At 40.7% G+C, this 24706-nt stretch overlaps 1 protein-coding gene across 1 annotated transcript in view; it reads right to left on the bottom strand.

Moving 5' to 3' along the window:
* The window catches only part of R3HDM2 (R3H domain containing 2), a 112883-nt gene that overhangs the window by 17699 nt on the left and 70478 nt on the right, over nucleotides 1–24706 (bottom strand). The window contains 9 exon segments of the mRNA XM_042449769.1: nucleotides 919–1019; nucleotides 6054–6109; nucleotides 6111–6209; nucleotides 8317–8552; nucleotides 10216–10342; nucleotides 11309–11551; nucleotides 15885–15986; nucleotides 24037–24062; nucleotides 24065–24188. Of these exon segments, the coding sequence (XP_042305703.1) occupies nucleotides 919–1019; nucleotides 6054–6109; nucleotides 6111–6209; nucleotides 8317–8552; nucleotides 10216–10342; nucleotides 11309–11551; nucleotides 15885–15986; nucleotides 24037–24062; nucleotides 24065–24188 (1114 nt within the window).

Genomic DNA, 24706 nt, shown 5'->3' with positions numbered 1-24706 from the left:
ACATACGTACACACACATAACACACATCATCACAAATATGATGCATAACATAAAAAATATGTATCACCATACACATTTCCACCTATACATACCTATACGTACAAACACTGTATTCTCTGTGTTAAATCAATATACCATTTCAATTTCTTTCTATTTCCTTCTTGTTCCCTCACCACTTCATCCATCTCATTCTCACCTCTTACACTCCTTCCTTCCTTTTTCTCTATCCATAAATCTTATTTCTACTTTCATTTTCTTTCCTTTCACTCCCTTTCCTCCTCACACTTAATCTTCCTTTCATCTTTCCACTTACTCATTTCTTATCACCTACACAAACCCTCATACACTTACACATACCTTCTCTAACTTACTTTATCTTTCATATGTCCTTCCTCCCTACCAATATATGTCTATTTGTTATCATTTACATGAATTGTTTTTACAGTCAATACTTTTATTGGACTCCATGTTAACTATTTCCAAATCTTCTTAAACCACTGGTGCAGCAAAGGCTGGTCCAGAAAACTTCTATCCATGGTTCCGTAAGACAAACCCTCAATGGCTACCCAAAGATGTGGCAGAGACAAAGCCAAACAGATATCAGCCTCTGGGCCTGCGTGTTATGCAGAACTAAAACTACTTACTGCAACACCCTTACTTGCTTGCTTGCTTACTTTTTACAAATTTATTTTATCCCTGCAATCATGTTGGTACTACAAGTGAAGTGGATGCAGAATTATAACCTTCACATGCTCGGACTATTTTTTTAAAACCATGGTTATAAAATCTGTTAAAGCAACTCAAAAAAAAGTGTGTGGAGTTGGTCAAGGTGTGTAGGGGACAGATGAAATGTTATTTGTGCACTTATCCCAATTGGTGTATTTTGCTGCAAATAAATTGTAAAGGAATCTGCCTTACCTGAATACTGCTGCTGCATCTGTGGCGGGCTGCAGGGTGATGGAGACTGAGGCATCTGGTACTGCTCTGTCCCAGGAGGCTGCAGGAAGCCAACTGAAGGGCTGGAAGGGAGACAGCGAGAGCTGCTGAGGCAGAAAATGGAGAAGACAGCTTTGTTCCTCCTGAGAGGCAGCCATTTCCAAACTCAGTTACACTAGGCAACTGTTAGCACCATTCCTCCGTTTAATACTAATTACTGAGAGTCTTCCTCTAATCAATGTTCAGTTAAGGGAGTGCTGACAGCAAGGATCTCTACTCACAGTTGTCTAGTCATACAGAGCCTATGTCTAAGTCTGTGGTACAAATAAATGATGTTCTTGCAACATACGAACACTTCACTGACAGATTTTCTAAGTTATTTTCAATAGTCAAAGAGACCTACTCAACAAAATTCACCAGCTTGAGTCAAGGTCTTCAAACTTGCTATTTACTGAGGCAGAGCTGCACCATGCTACCCATCAATCCAGGCTAGAAGCATTTATGCTGTGCAATCATCTCACGGATGTAGGACCCAATGATGATGTAGAAAACACAGATTCAATTACGTTTGGTCAAGACGTCCCCAGGAAAGCAAACCTTATATTGCTGGAACAGAGTTACTCTTCTTAATTAACATCAACAACCCATACAATAACTACAACTCCTTCCCATTCCAATCCACAGCCTTCAATGGAACCGTTAGAGGACTCATCCTAACCTTGTCAACCTGGAGAATCCTGCTCCACTGGCTCTCAATTAGCTTCGAGGACCTCTAAAACAAAAGCTCCTGAGAATCAGTGTATCAGAAGAGAGAAAGATGGTTCTCTAGATCTGATTTACCCTGTAGAATGATACTTATGACCCTAGGAAGATTTCTGTTTCAGGATAATCTCCTGGAACATTACTAGATGATCAAATAAGAGAAGGGAAAGTTCATTCTGTCAGTATATTTGTTCTTTTGATGTGATACTACTGCAAGAAACTTGAGTCATAAATACTATTGCCCTGAATGGCTTTGCTGCTTATACACTGGAAGCTACTGAGGTGAACAAGAAAGGGCGTCCCAGTTGTGGATTTGCAGTTCTGGTATCAACCTCACTGACTGCGAAGGTAACTTGTTCCAGACAAATGTGAACATCTAGTATTTGTGATTTTAGTACAACTAAATGCTAAAAGCATTATCATTGTTAACATTTATATTCCCCCACTTAAATCTAAAGCTCAAATAGTGGATACAGGCTCAAAGCTGAGTGTTATATTTTTTATTTACTTATACAGTTCCCTGAGACTTATGTATATATAATGGAAGATCTTAATGCTAGGGTTGGACTTAATGACACTGAACTATAAGTCAAATACCCAGAATTAAGCAAATTAAAGGAGGATAGTTTTTTCCATACTACAAACTTAGAAGATCAAAGATTGAACTTCACTGATTTCTGTTTGGCTCAATTGAAATTTAGGCTGGATTTATTAATCTTGAACAGTGTGGCCTCTGAGGATCATTTGGGTGAATTTACTACTCTTGAATCAGTAAAACAAATTGTGGGATATTGTTTTTTGTGACCTTCAGGCGCATTCATACTCATCTTGCTCACAGAGTGCATTTAGTATACATTATCTTGGTCCTTTTCATCCAGCCAAATACTTAAAGAATTTGACTGTTGGTAATTATCGTAGACTTTTTACAAGGCCAAATGCTCAGAGGTAGATTTGCTGTTGTCCCTTATACAACAGGATTACGTCCCTGCAGTAATCAGGAAGTAGAATACAAGAAGCACATTCTTTTGTTTTGTGGTTTCTACAAGCAGGCTTGACAACACATGATTAATAAATTACTGGTGAAACTACAAGGAAAACTGACCCAATTCTATGTCTTATTAATTCTTATTAGAAAATAAGACTCCTAGTGTGATCTTGGTGGTTGCCAAGTTTTTGTCCGAAGCAGTTAGGATCAAAGAACAGCTAACTTCTGCACAGGGGGAAAATGTTTGAAATAAGCTCTCTCTGTATGAATTGACTACTTGTTCATTGTGCTTTTAATTTATTTCATATGTTGTAAATTGATCTTACTCGGTCTCTGCACCATAATAAAGAATTGATTGATTGACTGAACCCTGTTCTCTGGAGTTGCAGTCCAGCGCTCAAACAACTACACCACACTGGGTCTATCCCTCCTTTCTAGTTCATGTATAAAGACTGCTTTTCAAATGGTGGGGCAGGATCCCCAGGGCAGGTAGGTACAAGGCCTGTTCAAAGGGAATGTGAGACTCGGAGGCCCTATCTCTCCTTTTTCTCGTCTCAAACATTTTCATGCTTAAAATTAGATATGCATTGAGTTAAATATTGAATTTACTTAAACAAAACTCTATTTTGAATGTTATTTCCTCATAAAATGCTAAAATATGTGGATGTGTGAATGAAAATATGCACACTAGAATCATAGAATCATAGAGTTGGAAGAGACCACTAGGGCCATCCAGTCCAACCCCCTGCCATGCAGGAAATCCAAATCAAAGCATCCCTGACAGATGGCCATCCAGCCTCTGTTTAAAGACCTCCAAGGAAGGAGACTCTATCACCTTCCGAGAAAGGAGTGCATTCCACTGTCGAACAGCCCTTACTGTCAGGAAGTTCCTCCTAATGTTCAGGTGGAATCTCTTTTCCTGTAGCTTGCATCCATTGTTCCGGGTCCTGTTCTCTGGAGCAGCAGAAAACAAGCTTGCTCCCTCTTCAATATGACATCCCTTCAAATATTTAAACAGGGTGATCATATCACCTCTTAACCTTCTTTTCTCCAGGCTAAACATCCCCAGCTCCCTAAGTCGTTCCTCATAGGGCATGGTTTCCAGACCCTTCACCATTTTTGTCGCCCTCCTTTGGACACGCTCCAGTTTCTCAATGTCCTTTCTGAATTGTGGCGCCCAGAACTGGACACAATATTCTAGGTGGGGCCTGACCAAAGCAGAATACAGTGGCACTATTACTTCTCTTGATCTGGACACTATACTTCTATTGATGCAGCCTAAAATAGCATTGGCCTTTTTAGCTGCCGCATCACACTGTTCACTCATGTTCAACTTGTGGTCTACTTGGACTCCTAGATCCTTTTCACACGTAGTTTCATTCAGCCATGTGTCACCCATCCTATATCTGTGCATTTTATTTTTCCGCCCTAAGTGCAATACCTTACATTTCTCCGTGTTGAATTTCATTTTGTTAGCTTTGGCCCAGCTTTCTAGTCTATTCAGGTCATTTTGAATCTTGATCCTGTCCTCTGGGGTATTAGCTATTCCCCCTAATTTGGTATCATCTGCAAATTTGATAAGTATGCTCCCAATTCTGTCATCCAGGTCATTGATGTTGAATAGCACTGGGCCCAGGACAGAGCCCTGTGGGACCCCACTGGTCACTTCTCTCCAGGATGAAAAGGAGCCATTGTTGAGCACCCTTTGGGTTCGGCCGGTCAACCAATTACAGATTCATTTAACAGTTCCTTTGTCTAGCCCACATTTTACAAGCTTGTTTGCAAGAATGTCATGGGGAACTTTGTCAAAGGCCTTACTGAAATCAAGATATACTATATCCACAGCATTCCCTTCATCTACCAAGCTGGTAATTTTATCAAAGAAAGATATTAGGTTTGTCTGGCATGACTTGTTTCTCTGAAACCCATGTTGACTTTTTGTGATTATGGCATTGCCTTCTAAATAAACAAAATATTTTTATTCATATACTACATACCCCGCCCTCCCCCCGCCCCCCGGTATGATGTCCACATGTAGATGCAAGGGGGGGGGGGGTCCCCAAGGGTAAAATGTTTGAGTATCAGTGTCCTAACCCATATAGGTATATAGGATGCAGAAAACCATCATCTCTTGGATGGGAAATAAGTGAAGACATCTGCAAAGCATGTACACTAACTAATCAAAGCTTTTGTTATCCCACTTTCCTCTGATAATCTTCTGATTGCTTCAAACAGATCCATATTTCTTTAGGATATCAGGCAAATTTTGGAACACCACACATTTGTCTTTGAGGTGGGACAAAAATGTTCGCAATTTTTAAAAGCTGCTTCTGCAAAGACTAAGGGGCTGTATAGACCGGCCATTAAGGCCAGCATCAGGGTGGAGTGGGGGCATGTCGTCCACACAACGCATGCCCCCACTCCATCCCTATACTGGTGTGACGCCGTGCGCTGCACCACATGGCAGGCAGCGTCACAGCGCTCCTCAGGCATTGTGGTCCAGAGGATGCAGCCCCAAAGGAGCACAGAAAAGCTGTGGCGCCAGCAGCTATGGCACCCTTTACGTGGCACAGAAAGGAGCCACTTTTTGTGGCTCCTTTTTGCACCGCGGAAAGGACAAGGCCAGATCGGGCTTGCGGTGTGCAGTTGCTGTGTCCCTGATCTGCCAGTAAAAGGGGCGATCTGTACAGCCTCTAAGAAAGTTAAACCTTGGAGCAGTGTGCTATAGCCAACTGTGTCTCTGATATTGGGTAGGGTGATATGGATATAGATCAAGAGAGCAACATTCTGCTGACCTCTTAAAATGCGCTCTTTTTAACTGGCTGTCCAACTTTTAAAGAATGCTTTCAGCATTGCAGGTTTTTTAAACTGTGGTTTTACTGTTATTTTCTACTGAATTTTGAAAATGGCTTTAGATATTATCACCTTAATAGAAAAGCTGTATAGAAATGCATGGCACACAAACTGTCTCTGATTCCCTGAGCTCTCATTTTATTTTATTTATATCCACTTTCTATACAGCTTGCAACTAAACCCTCAAGACATCTTACTGCTAAAAAAAAATTAACCAAACAGAAAAACTGAATCAATTCCTTAAAGAAACAAAAACAATTGTATCCACAAAACCAATTTACAAATTCCAAAATTTCCCAAATGAACTCAAGTAGCATACAACAGAGTGAAATGCCTAAAAACTCTGGCATCATAACAAAAGTGATAACTTGCTTCCTATAAGGCATCAGGAGGAAAACCTTATGGATACCTTCAGAAATGGATGGGGATTTTTTTTGGAGAGGGGAGCAAGATGCCACATCTTTGAAGCTCTCTTCCAAGCACCCACCAACATGCAGTTTATCACTCATGCTGTTACCTGGTGCCATTCTGCTGGGTTGGCGGGATAACACTGTAGTAGACTGGCATCCCCCCCAGCTTGCAGTCCTCCTTGAACAGACTGGTTTGCTGGTACCAGAACAGGCTGCTGAAAGGACTGTTGGACTACGCCCTGAGACTCATTAGCCACGGGCACCTGCTTGGAGAAAAAGAAGTGGGGAAGAGAAAAAGCCTATTACTGTACATTTGGGAATTATGACAATATCATTAGTGGTGGCAATGAGTGTAGCCAACTGACTTCAGATGACAAAATTTCCAGGACCATCAAGATTTGGCCTTTAAATGGAAATTTTAACATTCATTTTTAGCAGGAGGATGTAGTCATTTCTCATGGTTAGAAAAACCTGATGGGAATTTTACTTGATGGGGATTCTTTCATGTTTTGCAGAAGATACTTTATGTGGATATAGAACTACTTTATATTCAGTACAGCAGCCACTACTTTCCTCGGTATCTATGAGCCTTACTCCATCCACTCCATTCCCTTGCCCCCTCCTTCCCATGCTAAATGAATCCCAATCTTCTTTTACCAGATCTTATCCTAGACCATAACAAAAGCCTGAAGATAAATTTCCAAATGGTTTAGCTCAAATAAATGAAAACTAAGCATATCTGTACCTTCTATTCTTCACTGCATAATAATGTGCAAACATTTTGACAATTGCTGTCGTTTGCCAAAGTGATTCCCCCAATACAGAAATGGTTATGGTAAGTGGAATGATTTGGACAGCTGAAATAATTAATGGCACAGGTGTTCATTCTAAAATACATATTCATTCACTGTAACAACAACAACAGCAACAACAACAATAATAAAATGTATTTATTGTACAGTCTGCATGATCTGATACACCTTTCTTTGTGTTTCTACAAGTTTCAAACAAATAAATGAAGTGAATAACTGCTACATTTAGATTTTTGAGGGAGGTCAGGATTAGGAATTTTTAGATTCCATTATCCACTCTGGATTAGAAAAACTTTTAAACAAACAGTTACTACTTTTGCATGAACTGAACAGAGTTCCTAACAATGCCAACATAACGATCTTTTGCATAACTTCTTCACTGTCCCTCAATTCATTTCCATGGCAAATTTGATAAGTAATTTTTAAATTTTAAATTAGCTATAAACATCTGGGAGCCAGCAGAGGTTCCCAAACTTTTTTTTCCTCATAGACCACTTTCAAAATTTTACTGGTTTCGGTGGACCCCCTGCTACTACATTTCTACCATATTCCCAAAACTCATCAAAAAATGTGAAGATTAGACCCCCATCGAGTCTCCTATGGACCCCTGGGGGTTCACGTGGACCACTTTGGGAATCCCCAGACTGACCTATCTGGACCCATTTCTCATTATCAGAGGTTACCAGCAGATGCCCACACCAAACAAGCAAGATGGGTACAACTGCAAGAGATGAGAGCTTTTCAGTGGTGGAAAACCTTCCATTCTCTCAGGTTCTTCAAGAATTGTTTGATGCATTTTGAATGTCAAACTCACATCTTGTTGCTTTCATTATGGCTGGCAACTTGGGCTTTGTCATCTGCAGGCTTTTATAATTTCAGATCTAAAATGAGGTGGCATCCTTTTTCCTTTTTTAGGCTTTATGGCTAATTCTGCCTCACTGTTTTTGTGAACTGTCTTAAGATGATATGAGAGGCTGGACATAAATATTCTAAATAATAATATTTTAAAATTAGGTGTTACAAAATATAGGCAGAACTATTTGTTACAAAAAAGATGGGGCTGCTGTCAAAATCAGCAGTCCTATATCATGGAGACAGCAGATAAATTTTACTACATATCACACAGCGCAGACAGCAAAATCTTCACATGGAACTCTTTTCCTGTATTCATCAGTCTCACTCCAAGAGCAATTAGTTTCACATGAGTTATATTTCTGTCTTCAAAAAGAGCACCTAAGAATTCTGAATTCATCAGAGAGAACTGTGAAAGAGTTGTAAAGTTGAAGGCTTTCATGGCCAGCATCCATAGTTTTTTTGTGGGTTTGGGGGGGGGTTATGTGGCTGTTTTCTGGAAGAGTTTATTCCTGATGTTTCACCAGCCACAGATGCTGGCAAAACATCAGGAATAAACTCTTCCAAAACATGGTCACAACTCAAAAAACCCACAAAAAACTGTAAGAGCTGCTCCTGCCAAACAAGGTACCTTGTGCTACAACAGCAGAATTGCCTCTGTGACATTCCCTTATCCTATCATCACACTTTTTCTCTTGCCACTCACTTGATATGAAGGTAGTGGAGTATACTGGACCATCAGGCCTTGCATCTGACTGCCCATATTTCCCCGCTGATTGTTGAGAAGGCTCTGGCTTTGAGACTGCTGCACACCCATCATGTTCTGCATTTGGCCACCCAAGTTGTTGCGCTGGTTGCTGAGGAGACTCTGGCCTTGGGACTGCTGCACTCCTATCATACCTTGGTATGTCTGCTGCTGGTTGGACATGATTGGCTGTAAACCTGCATTGTTACAAATAGCAGACAGGTAATGTATTTTACAATGCAAACATGCAGTGACAAATCTCATTTTGTGTTCCAGGCAGCTAGCCACATTTTCCTTTGGGTTATTCTATTCTAGCACTACCCCAAGGTTTTCTATCCTCCACTTGCACCCTGGAAGAAAGCATTTTGTAGCCATCAAGCATGCTCAATCTTCACTGTGGCTTACTAAACAGATACATCCCATGTTTTCTCCCACAAAATACATGTCCTAGGCCCCATACAGACAAGCCAAAATAAAGCTGCTTTGGGTCACTTTGGGGGTATGTTGTTTAAATGATGCATGCGTTCTAAGAGTCTGGAAGCCACATTCCAGTCCTAAGGACTGGAGCGTGGCTTTGGTGTGTCTTCTGGGCTCTTAGGATTCATGCAGCATTTAAACAGCATACCTCCAAAGTAACCCAAAGCAGGTTTATTTTGGCCTGTCTGTATGGGCCCCTATTTCCCCAAATACTATAGTACCCCTGATCATGCCAATAACCCCTAAAAGTCCAATGTGGGCTTCAGACATGACAATTGAGCACCTGGGTTTGTTATACATGCATACCAGCGAGTGTCTCTTCACTGACAGTCCATTTTCACACCTTTTTAAATTCAGTGCAACTGCATAGATCAGAACTAAGAAAAGCTACACTTTTAATTAAAGCTCTACCAGCATGACCAGTGGCCATATGGGAGATTCTCTGAGTCTCTCATTTTCGCTCTCTTTCTGTGTGTGTGTGTGTGTGTGTGTGTGTGTGTGTGTGTGTGGTGTAGCTTCGGAGCAGTCAGTTAGACAACAGACTCTTTAGAGATGGTAGAGACACTGATATTTAGCTATGGCAGGAACCAATCCACAAATTGTGTTAAATGCACACTTGCTACCAACTGCAGCAGCTCTTCCCATCCCTGCTTCTGTTGGCCATTCCAACATTGCAACACGACATGGTGTCATAACGTCCTGCATTCAAATATCACTGAGTGCCAGTGGAGAGGAAGGGGAAATGAAAAGCATTGTGACATTATGACTGCCATTTTATGGCACTAACTACATGTTCAGGGTAGTACCTACTTTGGCTTAAATAATATTCAGTCACTGAAAGCTCACTTGCCCTATATATGCTATTCATCCTTTCCTTGTGAGTTTGAGATAGCAGAAGACATTTCTTCCAAAGTCTACAAAGCTAGCTGAAGAAATCTTTTTAAACCTCAGTCACCATGTTCAAATGTTTAAACCTCAGCCACAATGAGTTTAAATGAGACTATAAAATCTCATGTTTTAGATACTGAATAGATCCTTAAAAACAAAAAAAGCAGATAGCTTTATGTGCCTATGTGTTTTAATTTAGTTAGCAGACCCAAGTCTTCAAAGGGATATTGATTGCAAAGGTGGCAATATTCTCAAGTACCTGGCAACCACAGAGGACCCATACTGCCCACCCATGCCTTATGAAGGCCAAGGTACCTTTGCCTTCACAAAGAATTGTAGCATGCATATGCTCCAAAGCCCTATAAATAGACTTACTCTCTCCTGTTGGCTACAGGAAAGGGCAATACAGCCTAGATCTCGATAGCAGGACTGAACTGCAGCTCCCACCCCCATTCTTCTCTTTGCTTGGTTTCACTGCACATGCTGCACACTTACCAGGCTGCTGTGACTGCTGAGGCAGCTGTTGGCTGCGCTGTGGGCTGTAGGCCACCGGGTGAGAAAGAGGTCGGTATTGCTGGCTAGAGTTTGGGTACTGCCCAGGAGGGTAGTAAGAAACCTGAATCTGTCAGGAGGATAAAAGGAGTGGTCAGTAAATAAGTCAAAGTAGAAGGCCAAGAAAACAAAGCAGAGGAAAGCTCTAGACTCCCAAGCGGATGCAAGAAATAAGCAGAGAGGGGGTGGTTTCAAAGGGGTGACATAGGAAAATAAACAGCCACAAGGCAAATTAGAAACAGGGAACCACCAGGGCCTCAAAAGGACACATATAAGGTTGAGTTTCCCTTATCTGAAATGCTTGAGATCATGAATATTTTGGATTTTGGAAGTTTTTGGATTTTGGAATACTTGCATACATACAATGAGATACCTTGGAGATGGGACCCAAGTCTAAACATGAAATTCAGTTTACACACCTGAAAATAATTGTATACACAATATTTTTAATAATTTTGTGCATGAAACAAAGTTTGTGTGCACTGAACCATCAGAAAGCAAAGGTATCATTATCTCAGCCACCAAAGTGGATGATTTTGGAGTATTTCACATTCTGGATAAGAGAGTCTCAACCTATCTAACATTTTTCAGAATGACTACCTCTGCTTATTTTAAAAAAAAGCAAAAGCAAAAACCCCCATACATTCTGGGCCGTTCAATCTCTGCTGAATACCCAACAGAAACATGGGAGTGGGCCACTGAACAAACAGTCTCTGGAAATTCAAGGGGGCTCTCCTTATCCTCCTCCAATCCATCCTTCATAGTTGGGAAATCTTTGCGCAGGCTGTGTGGATGGCGAAGGAGTGAGTTGTGACTGAGCACTGTAGGAGATCCTTGCAAATCAGGCCTGATCCCTCTTCTACCCTAAACCTCAATCTAGTTAAACTGGACAAATCATCTGCTGATTCCAACGTTCTGTCAGGCTTAAGTTCTATTTGGAATAGATTTCTATGATTTTGCTTTTTTTCAACATAGGTCAATGCTCATTAAGAGCCACACAACCACATGCACGCATCCTGCACACACAGCTTCTTACTTGCTGGGGAGGCTGCATATAGCTCTGGGGCTGCAAAACCTGCTGGGCTGGGGCTGTGTGTCCCGAGGCAGAGTAGTTGGAGGCAGTGATTGGTTGCCCTGGAGAAGCCATGAGGAATCCCGTCTGCTGAGGATGCTGAGACATGATTGGTGGCTGGAACATGCCTGAGGACGGATCAGATGTCTCTGTGGAACCCTGGCGGCTGAGGCTGATTTGCCCAAAGGGATTGCTGAGCTCATCAGCCTGTGATCAGAGGGCAGGAAAAGCAAGCAACCAGTTAAATGGGTTAGTGAGTTTTTCTCATCAGTCAGCACACACACATATGCATACACCTCATAACAGCTGCTACGCTTCCAGAAAAGTAGCCTCAAAGAATCAGGACCATACCCAGGGTTAGAAAGTGCATACAATAGTGCTAATGAAAATGGATGTGTGACATAAGGCAGACATGCTAGGAGAATACACTTGCAAAAATCATCAGAATCAGGAATTCAGCACTGGCTGGGGGTCAGGAAACCAAATGATCTTTTCATATCGTGATTCTTTGTCCCTCCAAACCACCAAATGAAAGTGACATGATTAGATTCTGAATATGGGACCGTATACAGGCAAAAATTAACTCCTTTCTTACAATCAAGGGCTACCAAACCCCAAACTCCAGCATTAATCCCTTCTCTACAAAAACTGTAAGCATTCATCTAGCTCAGTGCTATTCCAAGTGGTGATCTACAGACTGCACTAGCCTGCAAGCCACTGGCTGCTGGCCTCAGCAAGTTTCCAAGAAAGAAAGATACAGTTGTAGCCAGTGGATAAAAATACTGTACTGTACTGGTCCGTGGCACGCTGGGGGAAAGCGCTGATCACATAAATTAAGAAGCACTGACCTAACTCACTGCATCAAAGAAAAAAGGCAACAAAAAGGGGGAAGTGCCATGCGATGCAAGTCCTAAGCCAGGTTACAGTGCAGAGTCCCTCTTGTAAGCCTCTCTTACAAAATCATCATCTGGAATGGAGTGGACAACTGTAAAAGGTCTGGGGACCAATTTTGTGCCCCTGTCAGCCTCCAGGAGCCATCCAGACTGCTAAGAATTGGAGGGGGTGGTGGTGTCAGAAAGTCAATTTCCTGGTTACCCCTCCAGAAGCTTCCAGAACAGACGGACATGTTCTTTTCTTTTCTTTTTGACCATAAAAAATATTATCTGGAGAGTACTGGAAGGATTAAGGGCTACAAATACTGCCGTGGAAGCCAAATATAACCCAGGGTCCCCTACTACCCACACCGTTTAAGAGCATCTTTGCTGATTGAAGGAGTAACTTTCCTGCTGTACATATCTGAGCTATTAAAATTTTTCCAGAGTTCACTACAGAAGTGATTGATCCTTACTATGCCAGTGACAAAAGAAACAGAGTAAGCCACCACTGTTTCTGCTCAAGAATAATATGAAAACACTAGCAGCTGGGAAAACATAGAATCATAGAATAATAGAGTTGGAAGAGACCACAAGGGCCATCCAGTCCAACCCCCTGCCATGCAGGAAATCACAATCAAAGCATTCCCGACAGATGGCCATCCAGCCTCTGCTTAAAGACCTCCAAGGAAGGAGACTCCACTACACTCCGAGGGAGTTTGTTCCACTGTCGAACAGCTCTTACTGTCAGGAAGTCCCTCCTAATGTTGAGGTGGAATCTCTTTTCCTGGAGTTCGCATCCATTGTTCCGGGTCCTGTTCTCTGGAGCAGCAGAAAACAAGGTTGCTCCCTCCTCAATATGACATCCCTTCAAACATGGGAAGCAAGATAAACTTGTTCTTCATTTGGTAGAAGAACCACCAGTCTCTAACTTTCCTGGGTTGCTCCAAGACGTGTTGAAGCCCAAGGCAATAAAATTCCAGCAGCAGCTTCCTTTACTTATCCACGCTGGGTGAAACCTGCCCTAAAACTCTCCTGAGCAAATCCTAATAAAAGGACCAGGAGCTGCGCAAGAAGAAGACTTCTGCAGCTCTTGCTCTCTTCAGCAAAGCTCACAGAAGGACTTACCAAGGGATTGTAACTCATCAATGTGATCTATCCCCATCTTCCATTTGCTGTCTTCAGTATTGCCCTAGTGACATATGACAGATAGCCTCTTTAGCTAACCTGTCTTTGAACATGGTTCAGTCAAAATGGCTGGGGTGGATCCCGAAACAAAGAACGTATCATTCATTATGTAGTAACAAGTTGAACCCATCTACAAGACTATGAGGGGGGGGTCACAAAGAAGGTAACTCTGTGCCCTGAGGCAAAACCTTCTATGTATCATTCCAAATATCTGTATGCTGTCAGCAAAAAACAGGAAGAAAAAAGGAACATCATGGGGAAATGCCTGCAAGGCAGCATTCTCCAAAGAAGGTGGTGGACAACTTTGGGCCCTTCAAGCTCGGTATGAAACTGTAGCTCCCACAATAGCAGCTATGCTGGCTATGGTTGATGAGAGTTGCAGTCCAACATCTGAAAGGCCAGTCCTTCTGTATCCCTGCCCTACACGACTGCAGTATGGTGGGAAGCAGAATGAGGTTCAGACCTATCAGGCCCTACACTGTTTGCTTCTGTCCCACAGACTACTTTGTCTGAGAGAATTTTGATGGTTCTCTCATCCTTCAAATTGTACTCAATAACATCACTGGAGGGGAAAGAACTATGCAAACTGAGGAACAATACAAGCTAGGTCAGAAAGCAAGATTAGCCAGTCATTGCATGGCACAGCAGTACTGTGAAGCATTCTGATCATGTCCTGTTGTGAAAACTCATTCCATTTTTTAAAAACTGCTGCCAACGCAAGGAGCAAAGTAAGTGCCACATTCTATTTAAAAGTCACTAACCTTGCATTATCTGATCAAGCAGACTAAGTGAATGAGTGCCATCTGGTGGCTGCACAAAACCCAGAATCCGCCTTCAATGGGCACTTGCTATTCTGTCCAATAGCTTCTCCTTCAACAGGTCTCCTGCTAAAGCACTTTTAGGAGCTGCTAGCAAGGAATCTAATGCTGACATAAAAGTGATAGTGTGTACTGTAAAAGGCTTATCCAGATTATCAACTCAAAGCATGTCTCTAACCGTTCTCGGGGCCTCTCAGCACTATTTTGTTTTAAAAGATCATACCTACAGAATTGTTTCAGTAAGTGTGCACTTAAATATCTAAATTATGGATATAACATAACAAGCTTTTTGACCACACATATATCATAGATTCACTTGGAGAGGCAGGACTGGGTACAGGCTATAGCAGCTGGTTAATTGTAGCTTTGTTGCTGACTACTATCTGAGGACCTAATTACCCTAAAGGCACCAGATCCCATCTCATCTTGGAAGCTTGGCAATGTCCATTCTGGTCAGTATTTGAATGGGAGCCCACCAACAAATATCAGGTGCTGTAGGCTGTATTTCAGAAGTAGAAATTAGCAAAACCATCTCTGAGTATTCCTCACCTGAGAGAACCATCTGAAATTCTTAAGTCAGCAGGCAACTTGAAGGCGCACTTTTGAGACTAACTGAACGACAGAAGTTGGTATCATGGGTTTTCATAGACTTGATCTTACTTCCAAATGTATCTGAGGAAGTCGGCTCAAATCTATGAAAGCTCATGCTGTACCAACTTCTATCTTTCAGTTAGTCTCAAAGGTGCTGCAAGATCCCTTTGCATACAGTGTCCTTAACAGGACACCCCAGTAAACCCTAATTCAAAACCAACAGAAGAAGCTGTTTATAATGGATTGGTACACACTGTATGGCAAGGGGAGGGGAATCCTTGCATGGAGTGGAGGAGGCTTTCCTTGGTGTGGGGTGTTTAACAGCTGTTTCTCTGTTTTCCTGCTAATTCCTCCTCCAAAAAAAGGAAAAGGGAAAAAAGAAAACCAGTAGGAAATATAGGAGGATAACTCAGTCTGTGAACATGAGAATTTCACAAGCTAAAACAGACTAATTTCAAAGCCCTTATTGCTGGAGTCAAGTGAGGTGGGGAGAGATTGAGAGACAGACAGAATGCTTCTTTATACTTTGCTCTGAAATATGTTTTAGCTTCCATGTCAGTGCCCTTTTTGCATGCCATGTGCTGATGTTGGGGTCACAACATGGTTGCAAACATTGCCATGAGGAGAAAAGGGAAGTGTGTCATCACCACTGACCAATGGGTAACCCCATGCCACTCTCATGCAATTACATGCAAGAACAGGCTCCCAAGCCTTGATGCTTGGGAAACTAATTTTTCCAGCTATGCCAATACTATTCTTTAAAGGCACAAGTCCTTGAGGAAAGACACCATGTAACCCACATAACTTCTGAGCAGCAACTCTGAACTTGTTGCATTATAAATAGGTGCTCTGAAATCCTCAAAATAAAGCCATTTGTCCTAAGTTGTAACTGTATTTTGTTTTAAAAAATAATATTCCACGGCACCACCACAAGGCATTTAACAAATAAGCGTGAAGTAGCACATCCTTCATCAAGCAAAGCACAAGCACATACCAAGCATTAAAGGTGGGGGTGGAGAGCAAAAGAGGCAGAGAGAGGGGTGGATGGTCTAAGAAGTTAGTTGTTAATACCATGTTGTACTGCTGGGGCGGAGAGACTGGCAGGAGGACCTGGGGGCAGGAGCTTGGAGAATATTGAACAGGCTGCGGAGAGGGCTGCAGGGCTGGGACCGGCTGAGGGGGAGTAGAAAGGAAGAGAAACACAGGCATCGAGAAAGGGGGGGGGGACAGGGAGAGGAAAAGAAAAGGCAGAACAAGGTTAGTTGTTGTACATACAGACAGAAGAGGGATGAAAACACACTGCCAGCTATCGAGTTGGTTTTTCACCTATTTTAGAGAAAAACAAAATGAACAGTTGCTCTGGCAAAGTTTGCCCAAGGGGGAAAGTTAGCAGGGTCAGAAAACAATGCATACTCATTGCTGTGAAATTAGAGATGCAATATGCAGGTGCATATTCCATCATAATCAGGTATGCAAAAATCCTGGTGTCCAGAAACCCTTTTTGTAAAAATTGGTCCCAGCACCCAAGAAGCTACATAGATCAGAAGGCAGGTTTTTTTCTCCTAGCTGAGTGTTAGGCCATCTTTTATGGAAAAGAAAAGTCACAAAACAATTGCAGGCCTGATCACAGCAATGATATAACATAAGCACTTGTTTTGTTCTAGGTGGGAAATTATGGCAAGAACACATTAAGAAAGCATTCATTTAGACCAAACCAGCAGACATAGAAGTCTGTTTCTCTAAAGTGTTCATTTCAGATATCAGGTGCAGGCTGAGCATCCCTTATCTGGAATTCCAAAATACTCCAAAATCCAAAACTTTTTAAGCTGCATACCTGTACTGTATTTGTGAGGCTAGAGAGAGATACAGCTGCAGAGAAGCATAAATCTGTGAAAGGGTGGGAAGTGGATACGAACCACACACTACCTTGAGTTCTCACCATTTCTCAGATCCTCAGTCTCTATCCAGCATCATTATGTCTCAATAAGTATATGCAAATATGGGTATCCCAAAATCCAAATAAATAAATAAATAAATATCAAAAATAAGGAATGCTTCTGGTCCCAGGCATTTCGGATAAGGGATATTCAATTTATAGTTTATAAGCCAATGCCAAAAATGCAACATGATGGGCTGGAGATGCACCCAGAAACAAGGGAGGAAAAATGGAAAAGATAACTGGCCAACACCTCATTATGCATCTTTAGGATTTCTCAGGAGTGGATTAGATGTGTCCCACCCAATGCCCACATTTGTTGTTGTTAGTCACCCTCAAGTAGATCACGACCCATGGCGACCCTGTAGATGAAACATCTCCAAGACTCCCTGTCCTCCACTGCCCTTCTCAGTTCCTACAAACTGATAACCTGTGACTTTTTAAATAGAGTCCATCCATCTAGCATGCTTCCTTCCTCTCTGTCTATTTCCTCCATCATGCCTTCTCATGATGTGGCCAAAATATGACAGCCTCAGTCATCTTGGCTTCCAAAAATATTTCTGGTTTGATCTGTTCTGGCTGTCCATGGAATCCTTAGCACTCTTCTTCAGGACCACATTTCAAATGAATTGATTTTCTTCCTATCCCCTTCCTTAACTGCTCAGCTATCACATCCAAACAGGGTAATAGGGAATACAATGGCTTGTATGTTTCTAACTTTTGTGCTCAGTTGTATATCCTTACATTTTAGGATCTTTTCTAGTTCTTTCATAGCTGCCCTCCCCATTCTCAGGGGTCATTCACACTCACGTTTTTGTATCAAGATGATCCAGGGAGATTCGATAATGTGATACTGAATCGAAGTTCCCACTATGTTTACCATGATTGAATCTCTCCGTAGCATTTTAATCCTATTGACATTCACATTACCATAGTATCAATTTAAAATGGAGCCTCCATTTTGAAAATGTTCGATAGTTTTCGGGGTTTTTTTAAATGTTAATCAAATGATGTGCATTTTCATCATAACATTTAAGTATTTAAAAGTACTTTCATACTGATAGATAATGGCAGTCACGCAAAAGCAACGGTGCACATAAGCTGGCAAATTTTATTTTTTTTAAAATGTCCACCATCTCATCATGTTCCCAAGAGAACCCCCTCCCCGGCTATTATGAGCTCTGGGAATCAGCCTTTGGTGCAGTTAAGGGGACTAATTCACTGGCAGAAGAGGGGAAAAGCCAGGTGGCACTTTAAAGAGAGCACTTTCCAACAGGAAGTTTGAATCCACCATATTTATGGAGCCGGTTTCTTCACATAACCAAGTGCTGAGAGGGAAAAACAATGGCACTTCACCAGCAGGGCAAGACCAATGGGATGTGCACATAACCCCTCACTTCCTGAGTACTCCAAAAGGAATCAACAGCGCATTCTCATTCGTGGCTCTTTTAAAAAGATCAGTTCTTTCTAAAAGACCTGGTAAAAAAAACTGGATTCAAAAGTACTGAGCTAAGTGAATTTCTTACCAGCCCCCCAAAAATTATACCACATGCACTTGGTGCAGATATGAACAATCCAAAAACAACCCAGTTTCCACACCGAGTTACTTCGTAGTGTGAATGAGCCCTCAGTACAAGGCAACAGCAGGTGAAAAAGGAAGCAAACTAAAGATTAAACTCCTCTCATTTTTCCTTTTGAACTTCTCATCTTTCCTTATTTTTGCTGGCAATAGTCTTCTTTCCACATCAAGCTCCTCCTTAAGAATAAGGCAAAGACTGAGTCTTATTTCTAAGTCTCAAACTACATATTTACACTAAGATGCCCATTTCATAAAAGAAAAACGTATGGTTCTCTGGGGGGGAAAGACACAATCCCAAACCAACAAACTACACATACAGGCAAAACACACATATTCCACCAACAAAACAAAACCATGAGGAACCTCAACTCAAAACAGCAACTCCTCTCCACAAAAACACAGACAAACCATACTCCGTAAAAATCAAAGGCCACAAATACAGGGACACCTCTCTCCAAAATAAAAAGTGAGGACAACAAAGAGCTCTCACACACATACACACTTTCCCCAGAGAAAACATGTAGTCCACAACAACAAAACAAACCTCAGACGTGCAGGCAAAACAGTCCTTTAATGCTGGCATGGTGTTCAGGTAACCCTCTGGATATTTACAAAAAGCGCAGAAGGAAAGAATTGGCCAGAGAAGTTGAAATCACCCTGTTTGCCTGGAAGACTCACTCTGGGTTGGCCAATAAAATATGGTTACAACAAATCTTGCTTTACTGCTATGTGCAGAGTTACTGAGTTCAGCAGTGCTTATTCCCAAGAATGTACAAGATTGCAGCCAAAGTAGTGAAGAAAATTAGACATGATTCTCTAAGGCTGGCATTTTAAAAAGCACAGTACTCACTGCTATTTCTAACTACTAGACATTTTACAATCCTATTCCTCATGATCATGTTAAATTCAATCTACCCAATATTATGCTAGAACAAAGCTTGAAATATTATTTTGAAAAAGCAACTCATTTGGCATTACTTGGTTCAAAATAGCACATCAAGCTTATTTGCTGTCTTAAGGTGATACTTTTGCAGATTTAAAAAGTATATTTAGTAATTAAAATGCATCAACCCCCTCTAGCTTCCATTAACGTTTTTGAAGTACCAAGTAAATTTAGCACAATCCACTTAAGCACAAACTCAAAATTTGGAGCATTACTAGTCATTAACTTACTTTAAAAAGTTTGCCTAAGCCAGTGTTAATTTCCTTAAAACTGAAGATGACATTCCAGAACCTAAAAATTTTCGCCCTTCTAGCTTTGCTTAATACAGATTATAAGCTATTTATGGCCATTCTTGCCAACAAGACTTTAAAAACTGTGGTTAAAAAGCTATTTGCCCTGATCAATCCGGTTTTTTACCTGGGGAGACATATGAAAATAATGTGGATTTATGTTGAACTTGGTGGAATACCATGACAAAAAGATTGTGACAAGCAATTGCCCTACTATTCATTGACTTTGAAAAAGCTTCGATCGTTTAAAATTGGAATTTTTGGAAGGAAGTATGTGGAAGAATAGGTTTTGGAACTAGATTTGCCTCCTGGCTAGACCAATCTACTCTAAACAACCAGCTTCTCTTATAAACGGGCATTGTAGTAGAGCCATTGGTATCTATAAAGGCATAGACAAGGTTGCCCGCCTTTCCCCACTTTTATTTATTTTATGTTTGGACATATTAAATGCCTGACAATAAGCCGTAATGAGTGTATTAGGGGTATTATTAAAATCAAAGGTGCTGACATGAACTAGAGCCTATGCTGACGACTTGGTCGTTCTCTCTCCCCAACCTATTGACGACGTTTGGACTTAATAAGCTTGGCTTCATTTGGCAATGTTTCAGGACTGACCCTAAATAAGGACCAACCGCGCTCGCTAATGACAATGAATTTATCAAGTTGGATAAGGATAGATTGCAGGAAAAATCTCGATATAAGATTGTGGAAAGACTCACTATTTGGGGATAGGATTTCCACAAAGAACACAGAGCTTTTCAAAAATAATTATGGGGACAAACCTGGCAAAACAATAAAATGGACCTACCACGTTGGAATAATATTGGTTTTTCATGGCTAGGTAAAGTGGGCAGCAATAAAAATGATGGGTGCTTCCGAGGATGATTTTTTATTTCAACAATTCCAATATTAACTAATGAGCACCTTTTAAAATATGGAATCAAAATATAAGCAAATTCTTAGGAGTGGCAAAAAACCTAGAGTTCGTTTTCGTGATATGCAGGATGAGATAGGACATGGTGGACTTGGGCTTCCAAATTTAAAGCTTTATTTTTATGCCTGCTCTGTCTCGATTGGATATACCTTGGTTTAAATTGGATGACAATACGATTGTTAAAATTAGAAATGGGATAATGTGTATGGGATCCACGCATATTTATTTTATGATAAGATATTGGTTACATCGTGCTTTGGCTGCCCACTATGAAGGAAAACCCTTTATAGTTTTGGACTAAATTTAAAAATATAATTCTATCCCAAGATCCCTTTTGGGTGTCATTATGAAGCTTTCCATAGAAATGCATGCAATTCTTGCTAATAGATGGGTAACATACCAAAGATATCGAGTTAAAGATAGGATTATAACAAACTGGAAATGAAACCCTTAGGGATTTGATGGGAAGCTTTCATATTAATGTTCTATTCAGGCCTTGAAGAAAGTTTGTTCAGGATAAAAAAAGGTGGGGATTAACTTTGATCGTCAGACTTTGATAAAATTATTTTCGGCAAGACGGTGGGAAGAATCTCCAAAATATATAAGTTTTTATTAAAGTTAGTATGCATGTGGATTGATTAAGCCACACAATGATAAAAGGGCCACGGATCTAGGAGAGAATATCCCCTGATCAATGGGAAAAAATTGGAATACCAGACTGAAGTATACATCGTCGTGGCTATCAAGGAGAATTACTAATAGATGCAAATAGATGGCATTTACACCTTTGAAATTAGCCAAAAATATAAAAAATAAGAACCCACTTGCTGGAAATGTAATACCGCTCTGGCTCTTACATTCATATGTGGTGGTTTTGTAACCTATGCCAAAAGTTCTGGAATGAGATTCACCAGTTATTCAAGCAATTTTGGAGGAAAAATTTGTGTTAGCATCCCAAATTTATCTGTTAAATATTGTACTGAATGTTGAACTAGAAAAGAAGTATGGGAAACTGCTGTTTTTCTATGATTCAGCGCCCAGGATAAGCTTTGCGTCCCATTGGAAAGAATACGACAACGTAATCACGGGAAGATTGGTGTATGAAAGCTTTTGGAATATATGGAAATGGATAAACTTACCTGTCTTTTGAAAAACCTGGCTGGAACAAACTAAAAAAGTATTGGAACCCTCTTATGGTTTATATGAACGGGGAGATTTACTTTCGAATTTGTTTGGTGACAGGAGAAAAACCATTTCATGTAAAGATATCTTTATATATACATATGTAATTAATGCTCAGAGACAACAGGTTAGGAATAACACATGTTTTATTTTACATATGGTTATGTTAGCTTGTAAGAATCATTTATTATGTGGTGAGAGTAAACGTATTAGGAAATTAACTTTGATTAAACATGTCCCCTCTCCTCTAGGAAATCAAAAAGGTTATTGCTTTATATAATATTGATGGAAACGATTATGTGTTGTGGATATTTTCTTTTTTCTTTTTTTTTCTGTTTAATGTTTGTTGATATATCGTGTGTTTGCTGTGGTGTTTTTTAAGAAAACTCTCAATAAAGAAATAATTATGAAAAAAATAAAAAGTAAAAACACTGTGAAATTTTTTACCCCAAAAGTAATGTGTTAATTGCAATTTGTAACCTGCTAATTCCAAGTTCTGCAGCAGGTAAGGTAACGCAGAATCTACTGGAGCTACATCAAGTCTGAGGGATTATCATTGAATGATGTGCTCTATTATAGAAAGGGTTTCAACACTTAATAGTGGATCCTATTTTGAGAGAAAGGTGGGATATAAGTTCAATAACTAGCTATAATAAACAGTTTAAAATGGATAGTACATGTACAGTGGACCCTTGTTATACACTGGGGGGTTGGTTCCAAGATCCCCCATGTTAACAAAATCCGTGTATGCTCAAGTCCCATTAAATATAAAGACATAGCAAAATGGTGTTCCTTATAAAAATGGAAAATCAAGGTAAATTTATCACTTTTGGAACATTTTCAACCGTGTATGCTTGAATCCGTGTATAAAAAATCCGTGTTAGAGGGCCGACTGTATTTTTAAGAAAGGCATTCTGTGGCTGGCCTTATGCTAACTGCTTGTCTCTTTAGTCATCTTAATGTATATATTCATGCACAATGTTAGTATGATCTGCTCAGCTTCCTACGCCTCTCCCATCATTTCAAGGAGGATATATTTTTAAAAATCTCTAGAGAGAGGAAGAACCACTGGCCATGTCTAAAGCATCATATCTTTGATTAGTAAGGCAAAAATATGAATACTCCTTTTATGGGCACAATAAAATTCTTAGTTCATCCCTTTGATGCATAGAAACCAAATGTAAAAGTCTTCAATGAACCACCATTTCCTTTTTGGCCAAATGGCAAAACCATCTACTGGGAAAACTGGTCACAATGGACTGACCAGATCCAAACTAACTCCAAAGTATGGCTCCTAAAAAGCCCTAATAGTCCACAGGCCGCACTTTTCCCACTCAGTTTAAGAAATCAATGTATCCCACTGATAGGATACTGATCCTACTGTTTAGTGTAATCTTACCACCGTGTAAAGCTCATAAGTTATAGATTGGATCAGGTTCCCCTGGATTCAAGGTGTATGTTTAGAGCACATACAAATGCAATGGTACACTTATCATGTGGTCAAAGCCTGTGGAAAAGTTTTTTTAGGTCAAAAGAAGACTTCCATTCTCTTTCCTGCTTCACATTAGCTAGAAGAAGCATCTTGAAAATCCTCGTTGAAAAACTCTTTTCAATCGATGGAGGATGGGGTGGGGGAGATTAAGTGCAAAAATATACAACCTTGACATATGTGAGATCTTCACAGCTGATGGCACTGCCTCTATGTAGCAGCACATTATAATTTATGCAAAATTTGCATACTAAGACATAGCTCAAAGAGAGAAGCCAGGTTTTTGTTGTCATTACTCTGTCTCTTACAAACTGGTTGAAAGAAGAAAGGAGAGATTAAGAGACCCAGTTATGGCAGGATGGAAAAACCCGACCAAAAGCCAGGTCCAATTCAGGAAGGGACTCAGAGCCAGCAAGGCTAGGAAACGTTTGAGCAGCTAGGCTGGAGTAGACATAGCCAAAACAAATTAGTGGATGAAGATGATTCTTATCAATTGGAGATTTTTGGACCAAGCCATACAAGCACCACTTAAATTCATGCAAGTCAGCTCAAGAATAACCACCGTGCACCAGTTATCCTCCCTTTCAAAGCACAGCTCACTTCTGGTCCAAAAATGTTCTTGTCCTGCAAACGACAGAACACTTCTATGAAAAAGATGGGGAGATAACAGCAAAGAGATCTTGTGGGCCGGTGGGGGTTTTCCTGGGGGACACCATCGAGCCTTGGGATACAGGTTCACCTGTCCTGATGTACATTACTCTAGCTGGCACAGGAACACTGTGTGTCAAACTCTCTTGTACTTAGGTTTTATGCCTATGGAAACCATTATGAAGAGCTCCCCAGAAACTGGTGACATTGAACAGTGACTACCTGTGGTATGATGTGATTACTCATGTTGGCTGTTGCTGGGGAGTGGGAGGAAGTGGTTGATGTTGTTGCCTGCTGCTGTGTGGTGGCTGCTGAGCAGCACATGGCAAGAGGCCCCGGCTAGGCTGGGCAGAAGAGACTTGGCTGCAGGCTTTCTGGTGGTACTCAGTGACAGAACTTCATAGGGACCACAAATGCATGGGCAGATATGAGGAAAGATGGTGCTAAAACCTGGCTAAAAGAAACACTTCATGAACTGTAAAATCATGGACTGTAATCCCAGATATTTGTAGAAAAGCCTATGGCAGCTCCCCACCTTCCTCTATTATGGACTCACATATTCTGACGCTAGACTTAGACTATCCAAACTGAATCCTGGTCTGGCTTAAGTTTTTACTGCAGACATCCATTTAGCCGGTTTTACCTGTGTTTCATAGCTCTTATAAGCACTGTTTTGTATGAAAGGTGTATACAATGATCATCGCCACCACAACAAATAATCTATGTTATTATCTATATATTATATAGGATTTTTTTTTAAAAAAATTAACACTCATTTGGGAAGTTTCTTCATCTACAGAAGACCTTCCAGCCATTTTAACTACTGAAGAGTGTACAAAAGTTTGCAGGTATTTTTCTCACATTGTACATATTGCTAACTATGGTCCAAAAC

This window comes from Sceloporus undulatus, chromosome 2 (assembly GCF_019175285.1).
Source record: "Sceloporus undulatus isolate JIND9_A2432 ecotype Alabama chromosome 2, SceUnd_v1.1, whole genome shotgun sequence".
Classification (NCBI taxonomy): Eukaryota; Metazoa; Chordata; class Lepidosauria; order Squamata; family Phrynosomatidae; genus Sceloporus; species Sceloporus undulatus.
This window is presented reverse-complemented; position numbering and strand designations above follow the sequence as displayed.